At 45.1% G+C, this 25445-nt stretch overlaps 1 protein-coding gene across 8 annotated transcripts in view; it reads right to left on the reverse strand.

Annotated features, from left to right (window-relative positions):
- Positions 1 to 25445, reverse strand: part of LOC126353846 (dnaJ homolog subfamily B member 6-like) — a 307307-nt gene that overhangs the window by 31305 nt on the left and 250557 nt on the right. The window contains exon 1 of one of the 8 annotated variants that reach the window (XM_050002996.1): positions 10521 to 10585. The exons of 4 other annotated variants lie outside the window; for them this stretch is intronic. In XM_050002996.1, coding sequence (XP_049858953.1) covers positions 10521 to 10528 — 8 coding nt within the window. In that variant the 5' untranslated portion in view covers positions 10529 to 10585. Of the gene's footprint in view, positions 1 to 10336; positions 10586 to 25445 lie in introns of those variants that run through there. 3 more of the 8 variants (XM_050003001.1, XM_050002999.1, XM_050002993.1) reach the window with 3 other exon arrangements.

The raw sequence follows: 25445 nt of genomic DNA on the forward strand, positions 1-25445 counted from the left end.
GGAAGAACCCTGGAGATACTAAAAGGTATCAGATAGATTATATAATGGTAAGACAGAGATTTAGGAACCAGGTTTTAAATTATAACACATTTCCAGGGGCAGATGTTGACTCTGATCACAAGCTGTTGGTTATGAACTGTAGATTAAAACTGAAGAAACTGCAAAAGGTGGGAATTTAAGGAGATGGGACCTGGATAAACTGAAAGAACCAGAGGTTGTACAGAGTTTCAGGAAGAGCATAAGGGAACAACTGACAAGAATGGAGTGGAGCAGATGATCAAGTAGGTAAAAAGACGAGGGCTAGTAGAAACCCTTGGGTAACAGAAGAAATATTGAATTTAATTGATGAAAGGAGAAAATGCAGTCAATGAAGCAGGCAAAAAGGAATACAGACATCTCAAAAATGACATCGACAGGAAGTGCAAAATGGCTAAGCAGGGATGGCTAGAGGACAAATGTAAGGATGTAGAGGCTTATCTTAGTAGGGGTAAGATAGATACTGCCTACAGGAAAATTAAAGAGACCTTTGGAGAAAAGAGGACCACTTGTATGAATATCAAGAGCTCAGATGGAAACCCAGTTCTAAGCAAAGAAGGTAAAGCGGAAAGATGGAAGGAGTATATAGAGGGTCTATACAAGGGCGATGTACTTGAGGACAATATTATGGAAATGGAAGAGGATGTAGATGAAGATGAAATGGGAGATACGATACTGCGTGAAGAGTTTGACAGAGCGCTGAAAGACCTGAGTCGAAAAAAGACCCCCGGAGTAGACATCATTCCATTGGAACTACGTACGGCCTTGGGAGAGCCAGTCCTGACAAAACTCTACCATATGGTTAGCAAGATGTAAGAGACAGGTGAAATACCCTCAGACTTCAAGAAGAATATAATAATTCCAATCCCAAAGAAAGAAGGTGTTGACAGATTTGAAAATTACCGAACTATCAGTTTAATAAGCCACAGCTGCAAAATACTAACACGAATTCTTTACAGACGAATGGAAAAACAAGTAGATGCCGACCTCGGGGAAGATCAGTTTGGATTCCGTAGAAAAAATGGAACACGTGAGGCAATACAGACCTTACGACTTATCCTAGAAAAATGATTAAGGAAAGGCAAACCTACGTGTCTAGCATTTGTAGACTTAGAGAAAGTTTTTGACAATGTTGACTGGAATAATCTCTCAAATTCTAAAGGTGGCAGGGGTAAAATACAGGGAGCGGAAGGCTATTTACAATTTGTACAGAAACCAGATGGCAGTTATAAGAGACGAGGGACATGAAAGGGAAGCAATGGTTGGGAAGGGAGTAAGACAGGGTTGCAGCCTCTCCCCGATGTTATTCAATCTGTATATTGAGCAAGCAGTAAAGGAAACAGAAGTAAAATTCGGAGTAGGTATTAAAATCCATGGAGAAGAAGTAAAAGCTTTGAGGTTCGCCGATGACATCGTAATTCTGTCAGAGACAGCAAAGGACTTGGCAGAGCAGTTCAACGGAATGGATAGTGTCTTGAAAGGAGGATATAAGATGAACATCAACAGAAGCAAAACGAGGATAATGGAATGTAGTCGAATTAAGTCGGGTGATGCTGAGGGAATTAGATTAGGAAATGAGACTCTTAAAGTAGTAAAGGAGTTTTGCTATTTAGGAAGTAAAATAACTGATGATGGTCGAAGTAGAGAGGATATAAAATGTAGACTGGCAATGGCAAGGAAAGCGTTTCTGAAGAAGAGAAATTTGTTAACATGGAGTATAGATTTAAGTGTCAGGAAGACATTTCTGAAAGTATTTGTATGGAGTGTAGCCATGTATGGAAGTGAAACATGGACGATAAATAGTTTGAACAAGAAGAGAATAGAAGCTTTCGAAATGTGGTGCTACAGAAGAATGCTGAAGATTAGATGGGTAGATCACATAACTAATGAGGAAGTATTGAATAGGATTGGGGAGAAGAGAAGTTTGTGGCACAACTTGACCAAAAGAAGGGATCGGTTGGTAGGACATGTTCTGAGGCATCAAGGGATCACCAGTTTAGTATTGGAGGGCAGCGTGGAGTGTAAAAATCGTTGAGGGAGACCAAGAGATGACTACACTACGCAGATTCAGAAGGATGTAGGTTGCAGTGGGTACTGGGAGATGAAGAAGCTTGCACAGGATAGAGTAGCATGGAGAGCTGCATCAAACCAGTCTCATGACTGAAGACAACAACAACAACAACAACAACAACACGAGGTTTTACGCAACAGATGGTGAATATGACAAGTCTTCTACTCCACATGAGCCATAAATTGAAAATAGGCTAGAATTCCAAAATAAACAATATTTAATCTAGATAACGCACGTCTTCAATGGGACTAAAATGGGGGAATTGAGATAATTTCGAAACGTTCGACTATCCATCCTGTTTATAATATTTAGCACTGTACGCAGTTCACTTGGAGGCGTCTGGTCCTGCACTGGTACATTTAAGTTTCGAGTGTGTAGTACGAGAGGATTCACAGCCCTCCCCTTATTTCCACTCCACAATCACACTGAACACAGCTTGTTGTACTACGTAAGAATAGGTTATCCCCTATTACTTTAGAGGGTGCGAAAGGGTATACTTGGCAATACTTTACAAGGTGCTCGAGAGCTGCGTCCCTTGGCTAGCCGAGACGTATGTCTGCCCACTGCAATATCTCCAGGAGGCATCACCTCTGACGGATGCTCGACAGTACTTGCCTGAACAGAAGACCTGTTAAGTCCAGTTCCGTATACACAAAGTTAAAAAAAATTCCGACGGGGAGCGAATTATACTGGACAGACTCGCCTGTCCCGTTAGCAGAATGCCGCTAGATGGTTCTTTGAGTGGCAAATGAGTTACGGAACTCAGGAAGCGCCTTTTGAATCACCATTCACAAACCTAAAAGCTGAATACAGTTTTTCTGGAGACTGAAACGGTAATGATAACCGTAGATGGGTGTTTTTTCAGACGTCTCAGTATACAATTCACAGCAGTAAAATAATTTACCGACTGGAAAGACATTCGGTAAAAAATCCATCTACTTACGACTGGAGTACACTTCATCCTAACTGGACTACACAGCATTCGTAGGTTGAAAAATAATGGAATTATTGACATGAACAACGTTACTTTATTGCCAGATCGAGAACTTATCTCCTCTGAGTAGAACTTTTCGTTAGGTCTTCTTTCGGTTGTTTTCAGGTACTTTATTACCAAGAGTCGTCTCGAAATCTCCCCGCCTCGTTAAGACTTTGAGGAACGTGTTTGTAACATCCGTGGCTAATGGACATGACGGCAGATGATAACTCTGCTCCGGAGCCTAGGCTGATCGCTCTCCTGCTGTCGTCTGTATGGCCGGGCCGCAGACAACAGAAACACGGTTCAGCCCACCCGGCGGGGCCTCGCCTGCCGCATATGGTCTCCCGGACACTCCAGGCTCCCACGTCGCTATGACGCCACGGCCGCCTCCAGCTCCAGACGCGCTGGGTGGCTTCGCGAGCCGCGCTCTCTTCTCCTCGTATACAGGCACGTTCCGAGTTTGGTTTCACGTGGCTTTCCAAGTCGACACTGACGAGCACACCAAATGTGATGCGACGACCACCCTTACGCAATAGTGTTCGCTCTTACTCGTACCCAAACCATTCTCTGGAGTAATTTATGCAATGCTCATAAAATTGAAGAAGGAAACGAAAACAGCTAAATACAGACTTTACGTTTCCGGTCACAGAGATGCGCAAGAATAGCTAAACTTTTTCTTGTCTTTACGGGATAATTGCAAAACTGGACGCAGTTAAATTTTTCCTGCGTCTCCAGTGAGTCACTATTTTCATCGCCGTTTTTGCAGCGAGGCAAAACGAGTTACAACGGGCGCAAGTCTGGAGTAGTTATTAACACGTCAATTTTTTTTAGGTTATATGCTCCCTTCTTAAACGCCTTGATGGTCGTTTTCTCGAAATTCCATTGTAATTACGTATACTGTCCCTGCTTTACCAAGATGCTCACTGAACGCACTAGTTCACTTCCAGCGTACAGCTTCTATAATGTCGTTTTCGTCACAGTTTCGGACCGCTTTGATCTCTGAAAGCTAATGATTGTAGAAAGAATGCTCCTTGGTGAAGGGGGCAAAAAAGAATACGTGTAATAAAAGACAATTTATTTAGGAAATCACCGAACAAAGAAAATTTTTCGGTTTAAAAATGTGCTACAGTAGCGCGTTACAGACAGGTTTCCGTTAGAAGAGAAAGCTGTGTGTGTCACTGAGCAATGCCCTATACGGAGACGTGTCAGGGTCACCGTGCCCCTACTTAGTCGCTGAAAACTTGGTTGTCAAAAGACCGTACCGAATTTCAAGCTGTCGGCTCCAGACAGAAGTTGTTAAAAAAAATAAAAAGTAGTTTCTCCAACATTTCACCCATACATGAGCAATTACACACTGAATACCAGATCGACTTTGACAAAATCTGTACACACGAAGTTTAGATTTTCTGCTTGCTGTTGTAAAATTGTAAATTACACACACACACTGGAATAGCCAGACTGGGATTGAAATTGATTTAATCATTTAGCCCTGAAAACTTCGGAAACCTCCACATCGCACCAGCTTTTACGTTAGGTGCTCTGTAGTTTTTACGTACAGGGTCTACATTAAGTCCATACATCTTGTATTTTGAAGAGAAACTGTGAAAGCTTATTATTTTATTTTTTAACAAACATTCGCTATGCGAACCACGAGTGAGCCGTTAAACGTCAACACGTTAATGGAATTCTTGTCATACCCAGCATGGCATCGTCGACTGTGGCAGTTGCTTCCAGTATTCTCTCCTGGAGCTCTGCAACATCACGTGGTAGAGGAGGTACATACACCAGATTTTTAATGTGTCTCCGCAGAAAAGAGTAACACGGAGTGTAGCACATTTGTTTTCGTCGAATTTCAACACACAAGAAGCTCGCTCAGCACCTGAACTCGTCGTGGTTGCGACTAGCGCCGGCTATCGACAAATTACCAAACTACGCTGTAACTATATACATGAAAAATACTTTCAGGGTTTCTCTTCAAAATGACGTATGTATGGTATCTGTACAATGTTTGGTTCTTGTGCAGTGAATAATCGAAAGTGTTTCCGCACTTTATGTACACCCTGTATTTACGAAAGTGCAGAAGTACAAGCTGTATTTTTCAAAAATTTATATGTACAAATACGTTTGAAGCATGAATAGTGCCGCAAACTCGCCAACTTTGCAATTTGCGCTCTACAAATCTGGATCGAGTGACACTCTCGTTACCCGAGACACGTTCAAGCGGTAGTTAATCTCGTTCTATACCTTACGTAGCAACAAACTGTCTATGGTCAGAGCAGCACTGATTTGTTCTCTGAGCTGTGCCAATGTTTTTGGCAGTGCGGTACGTAAACACTACCTTCAGTGTACCCCCAAAACAGAGTTGCCAAGTCGATATGTCAGGCGACCTTGGGGGCAACGGGACAGAGCCAAATCATCTTCACCAGCACGGCCGATCCACAGACGCGGAAATTCGTCATTAAGGCAGCGACGAACATCGACGCTCCAAGGGCTGCCCCGTCTTGCTGGAAGATAAATTCTCGGACTCAGTACCCAGTTGTGGAAACAACTGCAACATGTCAAGTTAAGAGGCGCACGTCTGTCTCCTCACAGAAGAAAAATGGCACACACAACTTCGTCCGTGGATGCACGAAAAGCATTAATATTCGGCTGATGTCACTCATGCGCCACAACTTCTTGACAATGTTCTGTGTCCCACACTCTCACATAGTGGGAATTTATCTTTCAAGATGAATGTAACACTGCTTCGTCGCGGACTCTCAGCTTGGACGCGAAATGTTCATTATGAAATGCTTCCTGCATTGTGCTACAAAACTGACGGCATCAGCCATAATCTTCCGGTTTTAATTGTTGCACCAACTGTACGGTTTGAAACTCCTTCACAAACTCTTCCACTCTGTTTGCTACAGTATTCCTAGTTCGCAGCTTGGGCGGACCGATAACTTTTGTTTGGACTGCTATCGAAACACACTACGGTTACATCTGGAAGACTTGATCGACCGGTACTTTTCTGTTTACAGAAGCAACAAGTGTTCCTCTACTGTCGATGCCAACGATCAATGCTCTGTTCACATGACGGTTCTTTTCGATAATACCTTCTGAATGGAAACTGCACTGCAAGGGACTGCACTCTTAACTCCAGCTGGAGGGCACAAAGCAAACTAATTGAGTTTACGGCTTTGTTCACGCGTCAATCGTATCTGTACATGTAAATTTTGGAAAATACTGAACTTTGATAACAATGGAACCATTTCTAGTAGCCCTGAGTTTATTTCCCAGGCTGGTATTCCGGCATACAGCTCTTTATCTAACTGATGGCGCCGACTTGTCTGTTTCTACTACCGTTAATCCTCGCAATACGAAGCGGAGGAGGGAGGAGAGTGCTTCATTCCAACCTTTTGAAAATATTGTAGTCTAGGTAGGTATTTCGTATCTTACACTTTTGAAAAAGTATTCGTTTTTAATGAAGTCTTTCACCGAATTCCATAAACTGTTTCAAATTTTTCATTTAAACTTAACCCAAAAACTTATGTCTTACAGTAGATCTGACTTTTCACAATGAATGCCACGTCCAATATCAGTTTTACACGTCAATCTTGTCTCTAAAAAGCATGTTGCGAGTAAAACACCACCACTTAAAAAAGGAGAAAAAAAGGGTGGGCACTGCGAAGACGATACGATACAGGAACGGCGTACAGACGCAGCCAGGAAATGGATGGTGCAAATGTCTTCTTCGTGAACGGATTTGAAAATATGGATTGGTAAACGTGGTTCCCGAATTGAAACCAAGGATCCGGCGGAAACAGAACTTTCGAACAATGTCACAGACAGCAACCACTCTAGCTGACAACGTGTGATCGTTGAAGGCAACAAAATCCGATATCTATTTTGTAGTTTTCGAGGTTTTCAGATTTTTTTAGTGTTTATCTTCAATTTCTGAAATATTTTAGACACTTCTTTTCGATATTGTTGTATGCCAGATGTGTTAACTAGGTTCCTGATCAGGAAATCTGCTGAATTCGCGATTTGATTTACTTTTGAGCACTACTACTGTAATAGCCAGAAAAAAATGTCCCTCTCACAATGAAAAAGTTCTCAAGACAAAACACAACATTGTCGAATGACGAAAACTCCAGATAAATATTTATGAAAACAGTTGACCGGAAAGTTGAGATCCACCCCTGCTGGAGCCAAGTGGGCCACTGTCCGTAGTGCAACGAACGCGGTATTTGCAACCCACGGCAACCACGGGTTGGGAGATAGATTTGCTCGTCAGTTGGGCCAGTCCACCGTCGCGTGCCCTTTAGGCCCCCACCACCACTTTGGACCCCACCTCCCCACCCCGCACTCAGCTTGCGACACGGCCGGTGTATCCTCGGCCGCCAGTACGGAACTTAGCGGACGCGATAAACACTTCCGAGGCCGCGAGTAGCGTCACAGCTGCTGCTAATCTGCTCCCGTCACGGACCGCGCTTGACACGCAGAGCACACATCTCGCTTTCCACGCCAAAAATCGAACAAGCATCTGTACATCCTTCCGCTTCCTGAACTTGAGCGCAACAGGTGCGTACTTTTACTATTTTCACTTCCCTGAACGGTTCTTCGGAAACAAAGCAGCTGGACAAAGGAAGTCTAATAAAACTACTGGTGCCACTTCAGCCCAATAATAATACCACTGATACCCGTCTACATCGGGGTGCCTCTACCGTGGCTCTTGACGAATTGGGAATGCTCTACACGCCTCGGTAACGCTGTACTTATTCAGCAGTTGTTAGTCACACTCGTATCGAATAACGTGACTGTTGTTCTCCGTATATTAACGTTTAATTAACGGTGTATCCTACTATGGGCAGGAGGGCTCCCAAAGCTAATGTCTGTTGGCAACATTCGTCTACTTGAAGACGCATCAGCCTCAAAACGAAGCGTTACCGTGGCTAATTTTCGTGTCTTGCAATTTGCAATACAGAAATAAAGGAAACGGAAAACCGCAACTACAGTGTCTCTAATTGTAGCAATTCTTTGCTCTAGTTTTAAAAAAGTTATTTTTTACTTCATTATTACCGATCCAGACAATGAAGCATCTTTAACGTCTTTTCTCGCCAGGGCCACTCGCCCTAATGCAAGCTGTTTTCTAATAAGCAGAGGAATCGATTTTGGGGAGTTTGCAGAGAACAGGAAACAGGTCGCCGCGCGGCGGTGTCTGCGGGCAGAGGCGGCCGGCCGCAGACGGCGCGGGCAGGTGGGCGGGTTCAGAATTAGCCTTTACGTCAAACGGCCTCTCCTCGCGACGCCGGAGGACTCGAGGAATGTGTGCGCTTCTAGAAGATCTGACTGCGTGCGAACTCCGTGTATGCAAACTGTCAGGCCACGGAAGCCAGTTTACACAGCTGCGTGCATCTCTGCCGACTCCTCCATGTCCCTCCTTCCCCAGGGGAACATCAGCAGGTATAAACTGGATTTATAATCTCCGAAAATTGCCGCTTCCTTGAAGAAAGGAAATGTGTTTCTGAAGTTTACCCTTAATGTCTATCATACTTATTTGGCAAAGAAGAAAACGAGTGGTCACGCTTCAGGGGCAGAAGCTAATTTTGAAATACTATCAGCAGCAGACAGAACCGTAGCGAACTGTATTACATACGTTACCGGAACTTAATGCTCCGCTAAATTCAGTTATAGAAACAACGAACACAGACTTCTGACAGGCTTGAGAACATGAGTATTTTTGATGAAACAAGAAATTCAAACAATTGATTATCTACAACAGATGGATTTTTCTTACTCTAAAAGCAGGGACTCTTAGAACAAAGTTGGAAGACATTGTCTTTACCACTTGCAATCAAGAAGTCCCCCACAAAAATGGAACTAAAATAACTACTATTAACTCTATTGAAGTTTACAAATCCTAACAAGAAATCTTAAGTTATTTCGAGTATTAAAACAAGAGCGGAAATAAAATTAAACCCAATTTTTTATGTAATCGAACGTAAGTAGTTTTGCCAAATAATTGCAAACATTATTGTTTTCTCTACAAAGAAGTGTAATTGTGCCTTTCAGTATACCCCAGCATCTGTACAGGAAGACACTGATAAATCTATTCGCTTGGCAGAAGCTTGCAAATTTCACCACCTTCCAAAGAATTCTCTTACCTATAAAACGCTCAAAGATTAAGCATCTATAAGACCTAGCAGTTGAGAAGAACAAAGCTAATGATTCGAACATCCCACCTTCGCGGCTGTCATCTGAACTCAAGGAAAGAATCACGCCTCAATACAGGCTCACCACAGTGAAATATGGGAAGAAATTACATTGATACAAAATTTAATTCTCTCCTTGTATGTTCGTTTCACCGAAAACATTAAGTCTCGTAAATGTTCAGAAGTCAGTTTTAACGGAATCTCTAATGCGACTTTTTTGGACCTTTATCATTAATACACCACTAAGTAGCTTACTTTTATTCATTTCATGTCGAAAATTCATTACGGCAATGTTAGAGAGGAATCAAGTACTTACGCTCGAGTCTCACACTGCACCTGGCATGAACAGGTGAGTTAATATTGATTTTTAGAGTTGGCAAAAATTTTGCAGGCGCTGTTCTAGCTTTCTCTTCGATGCAGTACACTAAACAAGCACACGTCATCGGAAAAGGCATTCTACACTCTAAAGTTACAAATGTGATAAGTCAGTATTATACACATCACATACTGAATGAAGTTAAGATTTCAGCGGTTTTCCTCCACTTCATCTAAACTGCGGTTGGAATCTTGCGAATCGCATAAAACGTACTGCCGTACACTTAACTACGCAATTTCATAATCCGCAATAAGGTGACAGCGCTTAAGTGCGTCCGACACGCATTTACATACATATTTTATAAGGAAACTTAGATGGTAATTTTTACGAGTTAACGCTGTAGGCTATTTTCGTATATATAACTGGAGGAGACAAGGGGGCTAGAAACTAACACAGTTCAGTGTTGCGCTAGTGGTTCTCCGCTATCTTCGTGGTGCGAGAAAGTCATCCCGTTCCAGCGACTGTACAGCTGAGATAGCCGCGAGATCTACCACGTCAGCGTTTCAACATCTGCTACTTCTCGTTCGGTCAAAAGAGAGTGTACGGCGACTACGCGTGATCGATAACAGTAACACAACAAAGTTAACGCGGAATCACTGTTGCCGAACTGCGGAGGGTAGGCGGTAGCGAGCCAGCTGGAGACCCCGAAATAGCCGCGGGCCGCTCCCACAGCTGTGACTTACAGGCGGCGGTGCTGCCTCTGGCGCTCCTGCTCCCAGGCCGAGTACCTCATGGCTGCGGAGCGCGGGCTGCTGGGCGCCGGGCGGCCGTCGGGGAACTACTGAGTGTCCGGCGCGGCCAGCGGTGCCAGCAGAGGGCCGCTGACGCACGCGACGGCGCTGACGCCTGGCGCGCCGCCCTACCTACCTGCCCATGGCGAAGGATCCGCGAGAGCCCGCCCGTTCCGGAGGCCCCGTGCAGACAGGCGGCCAGGACCTGCAAGGCCGCTGATCCTTCCAGCGCGGCCCGCCGACGTCACCCGGGCAACCGGTACGTGACTCACCTTAGACGCGGCCGGCCGCGTGGGATTCGCAACACCGGCCCACTCGGCTGTTATGTCAGGATCAGTCTTATCCCCGGTGTGTTGGTCGTAAATAAAAAAAATAATAACACAGCTGCTCTGAACCCGAAAGCCGACTTTAGCATCACTAAAAACACTTTACTAGGCACGATCTTATTGTAGGTGGTATGCACTTGCCTTCGCCCGGCTTTTGAACTGTCCACCCAGACATTCATGGTGAGGGCCTTCAGTTTAAGGTCGATTCCGAAGCACGCAACAATTTAGCGTTTTTCGCATCAACATCGACAAAGTCCCAGGGCCGATTGGGGATCGAGCCCCGGGACTGTGGATGTGTATTCCGAGTCACCTAGCGTTTTACTGTTACCATGTCTTTAGTCTGAAGATTGGATTGATGTAGCCCTGCACGCTAGCCTATCCTGCCCAAGCCTTTTCACCTATGATAACTATGATTAATTCGGCTGGTCCCGGCGGAGGTTCGAGTCCTCCCTCGTGTGTGTGTGTGTGTGTGTGTGTGTGTGTGTGTGTGTGTGTGTGTGTGTGTGTGTGTCCTTAGGATAATTTACGTTAGGTAGTGTGTAAGCTGAGGGACTGATGTCCTTAACAGTTAAGTCCCATAAGATTTCACACACATTTGAACATTTCTGAACCAAGACTAATTACATCCCTCTGCACCTGTTTACCATAGCATGCTGTCCAAGTTTCGAGAGGGTGCGTTTCTAGATGAGGTAACGAATATATTGCTTCCCCCTACTTATACCTCCCGAGGAGATCATGAATGTAAAATTAGAGAGATTCGAGCGCGCACGGAGGCTTTCCGGCAGTCGTTCTTCCCGCGAACCATACGTGAGTGGATCAGGTTGGGTTGTTTTGGGGGAGACCAGACAGCGATGTCATCGGTCTCATCCGATTAGGGAAGGATGGGGAAGGAAGTCTGCCGTGCCCTTTGAAAGGAACCATCCCGGCATTTGCCTGGAGCGATTTAGGGAAATCACGGAAAACCTAAATCAGGATGGCCGGACGCGGGAATGAACCGTCGTCCTTCCGAATGCGAGTCCCGTGCGAGTGGGACATGAAAGGCATATAAAGACAGTGGCACGTAAAGTGCCCTCCGCCACACACCATTGGGTGGCTTGCGGAGTATAAATGTAGATGTAGCCTTGTCTCCCTCCAATCTGTCTCCCACACTACCCTGCATTACCAAATGTATGATTCCCTGGATGTGTCCTTTCACCCCCCTCCTCCTTTTAGTCAGGCTGTGCCATAAATTATTGGATATATACGTCCGCCTTTTATGAAAAAACTTTTTTGTTACCCAACCATGTTTCGGCACGTCTGAGCTATCCTCAGTGGGTTTCGTTGTTGAAAACGGTAAAAAGTGAACATATTTTAGGTTGTAACTGATTTAACAGGGTGATTTCTTTTTGGCGTGATTTTACATTACGTGGTTTTGCAGGACCGTTTGTGCGGCGCCCTGCACTGGTAACTTGTCTGCAAACCAACTTCATGTTCAACAGAGAATTTCATTCCCAACGTGAAGGGCTGCCAATGGGATCACCAATTAGTCTCCTCCTAGCAAACATATACCTTCCTTTTATAGAACTTATAGAACAAGATCTCCAGACACATAGTAAGACCAATAAAGTAATTAGTTACATACTGGTACCGTTACGTCGATGACATAATACATCTGACTGTTGAACCATGTAGAACAGCTATACAATGAAATAAATTACTCCTAAAAATTCACTTAATGTTAGAAAGAGAAAACGCACTTATTTTTCTGGGTCTCACCATACGAAAAACGAACATCACCCATGACTTCGCAACATTCAGGAAACCAACAACCACGAGCACTACTACTCACAATCCGTCGAATCACCCCGTGGCACACAAGCATACAAACTTCTTCAGATTCATGTTCCACAGACTGACAGAGCAGCCATAAGGAAACAGAATTGCACACAGGAACTTAACACGAAACAGACAGCAGAGAAAAATGGTTGCAAGCACCATATGATAAAGAAGTTAAACCGACCAATATGTTAACATAAAAGGAAGGAACTCACAAAATACACACAAAACCTTATACAACGTAAGCCAACACAACATACAATGACTAATGCAAGACAACAGTACAACACACAGAACGAAATGGCACATACCTACAATAACAAAAACTGTCCACATAATAGGCAAGCTACTGAAGAAACAGGGGCTTCAAATAGGATACAGGGTACCACGCAGATGGCCCTATGAAACAATGAAAGGAAAATCACGGTAAGAAAAACGAACAAAAGTTTTCTTTAGGCCTCACTTCGTTAGATTAGTTACAACCTAAAATGTGTTCGCTTTTTACCATTTTCAATAAATACAACCGACTGAGGATGGCAGAGAGATGCCGAAGCATGTTTGTGTAACATGAAAAATGTGTGTTTTTGCATAACAGGCTACTAACCACCTAGTTAAAAAGGCATACGAGTTGTATTTTGGCTGCAGAGTTGGGCGACCAAGATAAGCCCTTTCCTTATCTTTGATGTGGCGCATGTGTAAGTAACTTGCGAAAGTGGCCGCAGGATTCTCGACCATCAATGCCATTTACGGTACCAATGCTATCGCGCGAACGGAAGGATGATGCGACTGACAGCTACTTTTGCTTCACCAAAGTGAACGGGTATTCTGCAACATCAAAACATTTAATATGCAAACTTGACCTCAGCCATGCGCCCCCTCATGACGCTTCTCGATATCCTAAGCCACCAAGTGATTGAACCATTGATGAACAACGTTTAGAGATGTTACCCGACAGCACTGGGACCGAGACAGCAATAGCAACCTAGCACAGCACGTGCTTGTCAGGATCCGGAGTATTCGCCACCACAATCAATATCACCCCATCGTATTACGCAGTGGAACTTAACGACCTAATTATTGGTATCTGAAGAGTTGCAAGCAGTAGGCGACAACCGTAACCAAGGTAGGAACAAATGTTCGCAGTGTTCCTCCGTAATGGTAATAAATATCCCTCAGATGCCGTTGGATACTCTTATTAACAAGACAGACTTACGAAAATATGCTAGATTTGATCATTTACTCACGCTATATGTATAACTGGAAACTGTGTTTCGATCTGAAAGTAATAAGGCTACTAACTAGTGTGCAACCAGGTTACACGAAGAAGTGCTGCTTTCCGTGCGAGTGGGACAGCCACAACGAGGAAGAACATTACGCATGTAAAGAGTGGCCTATGCGAAACGTCGTCATTCCGGGTAAAATGAGTGTGTGGTATTAGCCGTACCAACTACGATGAGCTTACTGATGATACCTGTAAAAGCTTTCGACAGAGAAAGGGAAGCTTTTGCTCGCCTGAAGACAAAGTTCCCTATATCTACGTTGCAAAAGTTGGAGAGAGACTATATATTGGCCCCCCAAATATGACAGCTTATGCAAAAGACAGATTTCACCAACCCGTTAAGTTTTTTTTGTGGTTTTAGGGCGCACAGCTACAATGGTCATTAGCGCCCTGACTAATTTAGGAATGTACCGCGAGGCACAAAGTTAAAACAGCAACTAAAAGGGACAACACTATAAAAGACGTATTAACAGACATAGGGTTAAAAAACTACAGCATAATCAAACGTCCTTAGACAGGTGTGTCAAGTTGATAAAACGAAGAACGCGAGCAGCAACTCCTGGGTCATCCGCTAAAATGGCATCCAGAGTACATAGCAGGCCAAGATCAAGACGCAGCGTAGTAAAATCCGGACAGGACGTTAAAATGTGGCGGACCGTCAGCAATTGCCCACATGGACAGAACGGCGACGGCGCTGCTGTCAGCAGATGGCGATGGCTGAACTGGCAGTGTCCAATTCGTAGCCGGGCCAAAACGACCTCCTCCCGCCGAGAAGGACGTGAGGAGGACGTCCAAGCTACGGGAAGAGGAACCCGTTAAGTGAGACTGAAAAAGATACAAGGAACGCTTTTAACTGTGTGTGCGGACACATTCTTGGAACTCAATATCTAGTGACTATAGAGTTTTTGTTGATAACACGCTGATATATTTCTAACGCACGAAGCGTCAAATATCACCAAAGTTACATGTCCTTCATTGCTGTCTTGAATTTTCCCCCTTCAGTACTTGGGAAATACAAGTGATAAACCCGAGGAACGTTTTCACCATGACACTGTAGTAATGAGAAAGTTGTTAGTGGGGTGGTGGAACTGCAGCATGTTGGCCGAGTATTGTTAGTCCTTCGAGACACTGCAGAACCTTCCAAGGCTTCCGAATTATGTATTTTTCGTAAGTGACAGAACCTCTACTTTTGGAGAACTGCGTGAAAATTATTTTTTTATTTCCCATAACAATGGCAAATAAAAAACCATAATTTTATCAAGAGGGCATACAAAAAGTTAAATGCATTGTACAGTATTATTAGACATGGCTGAACAGCACTTAACGGTAGAAGATAGGAAGCTTCAAGTTTACATCTCTTATATGCTGATGTGAGTAGTTGCATATATACAGTAAACCTAACTGCATCGTGTTAGCGATTATAGATGGAGAAACAAAAACACATACCTGAACTACAAATTTTATCTACTGCATGTAAGAAACCAATATATTGTTCTACTAATCCATGATGAATACGCAAGAAATCCCAAATTCTTGAAGTTATAAAATGAGGTGAACGCAGTGGGCACACAAATTTCCTCATAGCACATCAAATTCAGTGACACTATGGAATTAACTTTCCTCTGCATTGTTACAGTTCACTTAACGGACTTTGCACTCATCAGCACCATTGGTGTCGTTAACGTAAGCCGAATATACAGTAGCACCATGTGACATGACTTTCATGGAACCATAAATCGCAGAGAGAAACACTGAAACCAAGTACTCTTATTCTATCCACAACTGTAGTTCTCGTTACAAGTAACGCAGGTGTCATTTTTCTTGTTCTTTGACTTACATTTTCCTCCGTTCTGTTTACCACCACATGGGGGCGCTATCTTTTCAGGTAAATCTGGTACCCTCAGAAGATAATCAACGGATGGTGTGAGGTTTGTTGCTGAAATGGAAGGCCTAAATACGTCTTCCACCGAGATTGCGAGGTTTTGAAGCAGTTCCGAGAGCTTCTTGGGGAACTTATTCGCAACTCATAGGAAAAATGCTTGTTTTATTGAAAGCAACTTTCTATATTAACTACTTTTCCTCTAAACCTTCTGAAGTACGCCCGAAGATTTGTGGAATAAACTTGATCACAATTTTTTTTCTGCTGCTTTCCTTCTTCACGTATATGCTAAGAGTCTGAGCCATAGTGTCTGAAATGGATACAAAGCGTAGGAGTCGTTACCCTAAGGTATTATTCCAATAATGATGCATCCACCTCTGATAAATTACCAGTATGTTCCGCAGCTAATGCAACTGGACAAATGTGTTTGAATACTTATGTGAACAACTTGCCTTAATTAACTTTTATTACGGTGTCAGCCCAACGAGCTACTAGTTTCCCTCTATGCACCACTGAGAACTAGCTGTCCTGCACTCAGCGACGATTTCCGCACAGACTATCTTCCCTGCCTGAAGACATTCCTGTCTTGTTGAGAATGATTCACTGTAGAACGGCTACGTTAGTTCTGAACAAAGAATATGCCTGCTGTTACGAAATAAAGTACAGTCTCAACGGCCCTTATCACTTTCAATAACAAATTTGCTAGTTTGCAACCGCGTTCTTGCTCTTCAGTGTGTGGCTTCTAAATACATTTAAATGTTTTATTATATTACTTCTAACCAGAAAAACATTTGTCCTTGCATTGCTGTAGTGGCCTTCATGATGGTGTATTTATTCGTGTTATTAAGGTCATTTCCAAGAAGGCGCAAAAAAGTTGCTCCATACTTTTTATTCGTGTCAGAAGCGTCATATTAAAAGTTAAACGAAAAACAGCAGAAGTTACTGGTATAGAGTACACCAGCACATTTTAGTGTAACACAGGACGTATGTACAGAACAGGATAGTTGGGCAGGGTAGCGGAGAACGTTAATTGCAATACCAATTGCAGACATGAGGTCTTCGAGACTGCAATGGATGGAGCAATCAAACCTGCAATGGATGGGGGCAATCAAACCAACATGAGTTGGAATGTCTGGACCTTACCACCACGGCACACGTTAGACTGTACAGGCTACTGCTATTTTAGAAACTTCGCTTTGGATCTTCTTCTTCCTGTACACAGTATGGTACAGAAGCTCAATACCTCCCAGATTTCGAGGTGGCCAGAGGCTGACATTCCATACAGCGACTATGTTTTAAAGTTGGCCACGTCTTCCTTTTCGGAAGAGCTTAGTATCGTTAGACCGTTTTTTCTGAGAAAGGTGTTGTTAGTTTAGTCTGTGTAGCCAGTGGAATGTCGTGCAGAAGGGTTCAGAAGCGTAACACTTCCTTCTCTCTTTGCCCAACTGCCTGTGGTGTGATTTCGGCCACGTTGTGCGAGTAGCTTTCACAGAGTATATGGCGAGTCTGAAAGTTTCGTTCATTGTGGCATCAATTTACTTACTGTGGCCGTATTTTTACCAGACGGGAGAGGCATGTACGACGGCGGAATAGCAAGCCGCTAGTGCTGTTGGTTTTGTCACTTATGATGAACCCAAAATACAGACTACAATGTTTCGGAGGATATTTTTTGCCAGTGAATCATTTTGGCGTTTAAGCAGAGCTGCTTACATTCAGAGTCCCGTCCAGGATAACGCCGAGGTAACTGAGGTATGAGCGGCGTCCTCTCTCCCCCCCCCCCCCCCCCCCTCGTCACCTTCCAAGTGATTCCAGTCGGTGCTGTTCGAGCCTTGCTGGGGCGTTAGTGAGCCTCTGACGCACTGGCCTAGATAGTCGCAGCACGGTCATCACAATACATGAAGTTCACCCTGTAGATCGGTAGTGGCGGGTCACCGGAATAAATACTGCAAAGTGTTGGGGGCTAATACAAAGGTCTGTAGTAGATCATTATTCTGCCTTCGCGACTCTACAAAGAACATGAGATTTCATGGAGGCCTCTGATAACCAAGGCGAATGTGTAGCCTTCTTGTAGTACAACCTGACGACGTGGTCACACAACTGACATTCCTTTACCGAAAGCTTGTGACAGGGGTTCCCATGCAAGACAGACGGGCACCTAGCGGCGAGCAGCGCCGCGCTAGTCGTGCAGAACCCGCACACGTGGGCGACACGCTATGCCGCGCCCGCCTCCCACCTGCAACACCGAAAGTGGCGCCACGGTGGGCGGCGGCGTGAGGCCACGCTAGCGCGCTCCGCCTTTGCCGTCTCGTTTACATGCAGAAAGCAGTCCAATAAACGTACACAAAGGGGAGGAAAGGCTGCGTTTGCACAACGTCGTCGTGCTAAACTCAGTAAATAAATTTGTCAGCAGCGACGCAGCGGTCTGAACCGCAAACCTCAGTGGGCACAGCGAAGCACTGTTGAAAAAAGGGTGCAGTTATAGCAAGAGACTGAAAAGGAATGATTTTGTCAATAGCACAGCCAAGTTTATTATTCACTACGAAACCCTTTATCGGAAAAAGATGTAGATGTAATGAACAACACAAAATACCAGGTTTTGGTGCTCTTTAAAGAAACCGATCTGCACGTTACACCTTTGAAATGTAAAGTACATACAAATAATTCTAGGCAATCTTTCCTTTGAATGACAAGTGCGCGGCTTCAATTAAAAAATCTGTACTGCTTGTATTACCAATTAACTGTTTGTTATGGGGTACTGGTGCACGACTGTTTAAACCGTGGAAAGTGCCCTTCCGCTGTGACAAATTTCACCAACTCTGATCAATTCACTGGCGTCTGTTGTACCACATACTTGTTCTTGTGCTCCACTGGCAAATGTGCGACGTCTCACGCTTAATATACGAGAGTGATGCTGTAAATTTATGCACTTACTGAATACTTTGAACGAGCGGTGGCGTAATGTAAGGTCCCTTTCTGCCCACACAGGACTATACTGGCTGCTCCCAGTGCTCACAACCTTTCGACACGCAGTTACGTACGAGACTCTTCTGCACGTCAGCAGTTTTTCCCTTCCGGGGTAGCACACGAACACGACTAGTAAACTGCTCGTCCACTACCACTGAGTTAATCAAGTAGTTTACCAAAACACAGCCCTCGGGGTTCAACTACTACGCTACAGCAAACAAGTCCTTAGTACGAGTGTCATTCAATAATTAAAGAGGCAAATTGGTCTGGGGAAGAAACCGTTAGAAGGGCAAGTTTGCTTCTTTTATGGCTTTAAGTTGGCATCACTGGGATGAGCCCTGATCAGCTGATGTGTCAACAATGTTTTGTTTATAATCTCAAAAGTACACTTGAAGATGGCGAGTCCGCTTGAAACGTCCACATTTGTTGTACAACGTTCTGTTGTTCGTATTTTACTTGCTGAAAGCAAGAAACCAGTGACTATAGACTGTTGAATGTCTGAAGTTTATGGGGAAGGTTGCATGAATCGTGCAAATTTTTACAAGTGGGTAGAGCAGTTCAAAAATAGTCGCGTTTCAGTGACTGACGAACACCGTTCTGGCCGACCAGCTGCAGTTTCAACTCCCTCACTTGAAAGTTGAATTGATTATATCATTCGTGTGGACCGCCGTGTGACTGTGGAAATGATAAGGTTCAAGGTAATAGTGGTACAGTTCATAACATCTGTAGCAAGCTGTAGTACCGTAAAACAGGGGCAAGATGCGTCCCAAAGGAGTTGACGCGTCTACACAAGGAAACAAGATTAAGAGTGGGCACAGAGCTAAACAAACGTTATGAAAGAGAAGGTGAGCACTTCCTCAACAAAATTTTAACTTGTTATTGAACCTGGGTTCACTATTAAGAGCCAGAATGAAAAAGACAAAGCACGAGTGGAAGCACAACAACTCACCTGTCAAGAAAAAATTCAAAACCAAGCATCAGCAGGAAAAGTCATGTTACCGGTGTTTTGGGATGCTGAAACTCCAGTTTTTTGTGTCTTTCTGGAAGAACAGTATACGATTAACAGCCAATACTACTCGGATTTGCTTTTAAACATGGTGAAGCCAGCCATGAGAGAGAGACTTGTGGATCTCAGAGGAGAGGTGTGGTTCTCCAGCAAGACAACGCGTGTCGTCATATTGCTCAACTAACCCGTGAAACCATCGACAAAATGGACTGGAAAGTACTCCCTCATCCCCCTCACAGTCCTGATCCAGCACCTAGTGACTTCCATTTGTTTGATGCACTGAAGGAGGCATTACATGGGGAGAGGTTTCAGGACAACAAGGGCGTGAAAAACTTTGCGGGGAAATTGGTTCAAACATCAAGATAAAGAGTTCTTTGCAGCCGGAATAAAAAATCTTTTAGCCCGTTGATACAAGTGCATAAATGTTCAAGGGGATTATGCTTAAAAGTAAAAAGGTATTGCTTTGTAAAAATAAACGCTTTTTTGTCCAGAACAGTTTGTCTCTCTAATTATTGAATGACCCTCGTAATACGAGCAGTCTGGTTTATCTTTCAAATGGTTCAAAAGGCTCTGAGCACTATGGGACTTAACTTCTGAGGTCATCAGTCCCCTAGAGCTTAGCACTACTTAAAACTAACTAACCTAAGGACATCACACACATCCATGCCCGAGGCAGGATTCGAACCTGCGGCTGGTTGTTCATCTTTCGTCACTGCCCAATTCCCGTCAACGAATCTCATCTTAGCCCCAAGGCTGTATGTGCGACGGATGGTACAATCACACTACCAACTATTATATCATCTTCCGACGTATACTGACAATCTCAGTAGTCTGGTGGAAGAGATGATACGCGGAACTCCCTGAAACTTCTCGTTTTATTACATAATTCAATGCTCCGCATCAAAATTTAACTCCTGGTTTTGGCGCTTTATTTAAGAAACCACCAAAATTAAGTAACAAAGATAGCGTGTAACTGGAAAGGATTCCAATGCACGAAACCTTCCACGGAAGTAAGGAAGACAGGATTTAACGTTACAATAAAGGCATACGGCACAAAAATTGTGCTTTATTTAGCTGTGATTAGAAGATCTGAAAGTAATAGTTATCAGCAAGCCGTAATATCATACGCAACTGAGGGCGACGGGACTGCAGAAGTTAAATGTGTTTCTTGCAATAAATTTAACAAGGATGCAAACAGTCTTACGCCGTGTTGGGAGGCTTTCTCGGTGGTAATCTCGCAGCTAAAATCTAATTTTTACTGGTTCGGATATTTTGTTCTTCGGAAACCACTATAGGATTCAGCTGCTGTGTCATTCATAACTATACGAAGCAAGACAGCGAAATTTCTTTTTTTTAGTAAAGCTATCCTTAACCCGAAGGCTGCCTTAAACAGTACAGTGCTTTAGTGGATACGTTGCTACATGAGGACTAACTGGTCCATCCAATTAACACAAAACCACTGTCAGAGGTGAAACAGGCGATAAATCACAGAAGGAAAAAAACTTAGCACCCACTGGGTCATTTCCCCGGACGTTTATACTGGTCACGTCGGAAGGTGGAATTGACGAACAGCGTTATGGGGAGGGAGGGAGGTAGAGGGGGAAGAAGAGGCAGGGAGGGGAAGTGACAATGAGGCATAAAAGATTTGAAGAAAGGTGACACGGCATAGCAGAGAGGATACTGGCCGAGGGCCTCGGCGAGAGGAAGAATGAGGCAAGAGGTTGGGGGATGGGGTGGGAGAGGAAACAAGACAGGAAGGTAAAGAGAGAAGGAAATGTGAAGAAAAAGAACTGTAGAAAGAAACGAAAGTAAGAACACGACGACGAAAAGCTGGTAAGAATGCGGGTCTACGATGTGTGTTAGTCATTACGTCACGACCATGTCTCTTCGCACTGGAGTATCCATTACATTGATTAAGTTACTTTGTTTGATTCTCCCCAGTACATCATCAATACTGCTATTCACATTTCCACATGTGATTTCTATTACGTGCGATGTGGCTCAAATGCACATATGGAACATTGCGTGCGGAGATTAGTAACATTTCTTATCGGAAATGTCCCACGCATCCAGTGCATTTCCGCACTTCTGAGGTCTTCCACCTCTAAATGACCCGCCGTGAAACACGTATCGCGCAAACGGCCGTCTCATGGCCGCGCTGGTGTGTTGTTCGGTTATAATTGGTGTCGCGAGTATCCAACTAGTTAGCGCCTGGGTGGCGCTTAATCAGCTTCAGGTAGGGTCTAGAATTTTCCGAAGCCCCCCCCCCCCACACACACACATACACACACGATACTTTTCGTTTGCATCACAGCTGCCTTTTCGGCGATGTTCTTTTCATCATAAGTGCGCGCAGGAAGAAGAATGACTATCTACTTTTAAGATTAAAAAGGAAAATAGCTGCCTAAAGATTCTGCAAAATTTTGTCACGAAATGAACTAGGGAAAAATTTATGACGCGAAGACGTAATAGGTTGTACGAGATCTCGAAATGCGCAACACTCAGGCCCTGAATCATAATCTTCGCCATAACAACATAATAAGGAAATGTTCGAGGAATTTGAAGGAGTATCCTTGGAAGAAAGACGACGCAGTTTTCACTAAGCACTGTTGGCTAAATTTAGAGAACCTGCACACAAATAAAATTGCTATCATTATGCTGCAACAAATTTATATCTCGCGTAGAAATCACGAGGAAAAGACCAGGGACTGTGTAGGGCGCATACAGCAGAGGTAGAGAGAAAGTATTTTTCCCCTCGCCCAATATACGAATAGAATTGGAAAGAATGCTGTTAATATTGGTACGATGTACCCTCCGCCATGCACTCTACAGTGGCTAGGGAGTACTTGTGTAGTTGCAGACTTCGCCGAACGTTAGTCGATATGTCATCTAGCGTACATTCTCAAAATAACGGAGCTTTGCCGTGTGGTAAATGTTTGTAACTCTACTTTTACTGATATTTTACGGATGTCGGACTCGTTTGAACGTACAGTCTGCTTACTTCTTACTTTCCCTTGCTTAAATTTCAATCATTGTGAATTACCATCAAGACTGTCACAAACTGGAATTACTATTATCTGTATTGGATTAGCTATATGACTCAAAACTGAATAAAGACACAGCAATAAACCCATAGAGTCACTGTCGTGCTGTAATTTCTTTGTTGGCAGGGTGCACTCTCTTGGTAGCGTTTACAACATAGTGTAATGAAGATGCCATTTGACAGAACCTTTGGGATTGAACACTTAGCTGTCTCAACGGTATCTAATGTAGTACAAATTGACATTCGAATTGCATGACGACGGTTGAGACAAATCAGAAATTAGTATTTAGTACGCGATGATGAATAATAACATTGTTACAAATTATACTGTAGACACTAAGTCAATACCGTAATTACTGGGAAGATAACGTTTATTATGTGCTGAGAGATCACAACAACGTTACATTTCTATTTCATGGTAATGCCTTTTGTTGGCAAGACCGAAACAGTTAACTAAATGGGAAATATGTATAACGTCTTTTCACTACAGTTTTTATTATGCGAATGCATATTTCATTCAAGTCACAGCTTCATTGTCAGCGACTCAGTTAAGAGCCCTCATTGGAATTTCAACATCCCAGAAACAAATGTGTGTGTTCTAATTGTCATCTGCGAAACTGTAGTGGAATATATACATAATTACAACAAATTATATCGATTTTTCATAAAACTTTCAGTATATCTGAGAATTTTGTTGGGTTCTTTTATATTTGACATAAAGTTCCTTCTATAAGCTGTTTTGACGTTATGATACATACAAAAGAAACCATATTAGAACGTGTATTATCAACTTTAACAAAAATACACTATCTGGCAAAGTTTCTGGGCTCCTGTTAGTGAACATGAACATTGAATGTTGCCACCAATCCTCTTGACAGCTTGAAATTTGCTGGGGACTTTTCAGTGACGTGGCTGAATGTTTGTGGAGGAATAGCAGCTCATTCTGCCTCACAGAGTCGAAACTAGAGAACGTAGTTATGTTGGGCGCTTTGGTGTGGAGTGAGTGGTTTGATAAAGAGACAGCAATTTTCCTGCTCTTCACACGGCTTTAAAAGACATTGACTTTCAGCTGAGAACAACTGATGTCAGTATTTGTGGGTCATTTAACTGAACTCGATGATTACTTTCTGAAACTTTCCATGAAGTGGTTGATATACGCCAAGTCGACCAATGATCCTTTAAGTACAGAACTACCTTCAATGCTTATCACTGAAGAACACGAGCAATTTATGAAGATTTCTTTATACTCTACATTGAAATTTAACTTCGTTTCCTCATCACTGCTTGAGTTTTAGAAGTCTATGAAGTAGGAGTATCTGCAAGCAGCTAACAAGACCCTCCGGGTTTTAATACCCTTTTATTGATGTGGTGTATGTTTCAGCATTGGCACTCCAACACAAAATACAGATCCTGAATGGGGAGAGAGAGAGAGAGGGGGGAGAGAGAGAGGGGGGGAGAGAGGGGGGAGAGAGAGAGAGGGGGGAGAGAGGGGGGAGAGAGAGAGAGGGGGGAGAGAGGGGGGAGAGAGAGAGAGGGGGAGAGAGGGGGGAGAGAGAGAGAGGGGGGAGAGAGGGGGAGAGAGGGGGGAGAGAGAGAGAGGGGGAGAGGGGGGAGAGAGAGAGAGGGGGAGAGGGGGGAGAGAGAGAGAGGGGGAGAGGGGGGAGAGAGAGAGAGGGGGAGAGAGAGGGGGGAGAGAGAGAGAGGGGGAGAGGGGGGAGAGCGAGAGGGGGGGGGGAGAGGGGGAGAGAGAGGGGGGGGGGAGAGAGGGGGAGAGAGAGGGGAGAGAGAGAGGGGGAGAGAGGGGAGAGAGAGAGGGGAGAGAGGAGGGGGAGAGAGGGGGAGAGAGAGGGGGGAGAGAGGGGGGGAGAGAGGGGGGGGGACAGGGGGGGGAGAGGGGGGAGAGAGAGGGGGGAGAGAGGGGGGGAGAGAGGGGGGGGAGAGAGGGGGGGAGAGAGAGGGGGGGAGAGAGGGGGGGGAGAGTGGGGGGGGAGAGTGGGGGGGGAGAGGGGGGGAGAGAGGGGGGGAGAGAGGGGGGGAGAGAGGGGGGGAGAGAGGGGGGAGAGAGGGGGGAGAGAGGGGAGGAGGGGGGCAGAGAGGGGGGAGAGAGGGGGGAGAGAGGGGGGAGAGAGGGGGGGAGAGGGGGGAGAGAGGGGGGAGAGAGGGGGGAGAGAGGAGGGGGAGAGAGGGGGGCGAGAGGGGGGAGAGAGGGGGGAGAGAGGGGGGAGAGAGGGGGGGAGAGAGGGGGGGAGAGAGGGGGGGAGCGAGGGGGGGGAGCGAGGGGGGAGAGCGGGGGGGAGAGCGGTGGGGGAGAGAGGGGGGAGAGAGGGGGGGAGAGGGGGGAGAGAGGGGGGAGCGAGGGGGGGCGAGAGGGGGGAGCGAGGGGGGAGAGAGGGGGAGAGAGGGGGGAGAGAGGGGGGGAGAGAGGGGAGCGCGGGGGGGAGAGAGGGGGAGAGCGGGGGGCGAGAGGGGGGAGAGAGGGGGGAGCGCGAGGGGGGGAGAGAGGGGGGGAGAGAGGGGGGGCGAGAGGGGGGGAGCGAGGGGGGGAGAGAGGGGGAGAGCGGGGGCGAGAGGGGGGAGCGCGGGGGGCGCGCGGGGGAGAGCGGGAGCGAGGGGGGAGAGAGGGGGGAGAGCGGGGGGCGAGAGGGGGGAGCGCGGGGGGCGAGCGGGGGAGAGCGGGGGGGAGAGAGGGGGGGGCAGCGAGGGGGGCGAGGGGGGAGAGAGGGGGAGAGGGGGGAGAGAGGGGGGAGAG

The sequence above is a fragment of the Schistocerca gregaria genome, chromosome 3, assembly GCF_023897955.1.
Source record: "Schistocerca gregaria isolate iqSchGreg1 chromosome 3, iqSchGreg1.2, whole genome shotgun sequence".
NCBI classification, from domain to species: Eukaryota; Metazoa; Arthropoda; class Insecta; order Orthoptera; family Acrididae; genus Schistocerca; species Schistocerca gregaria.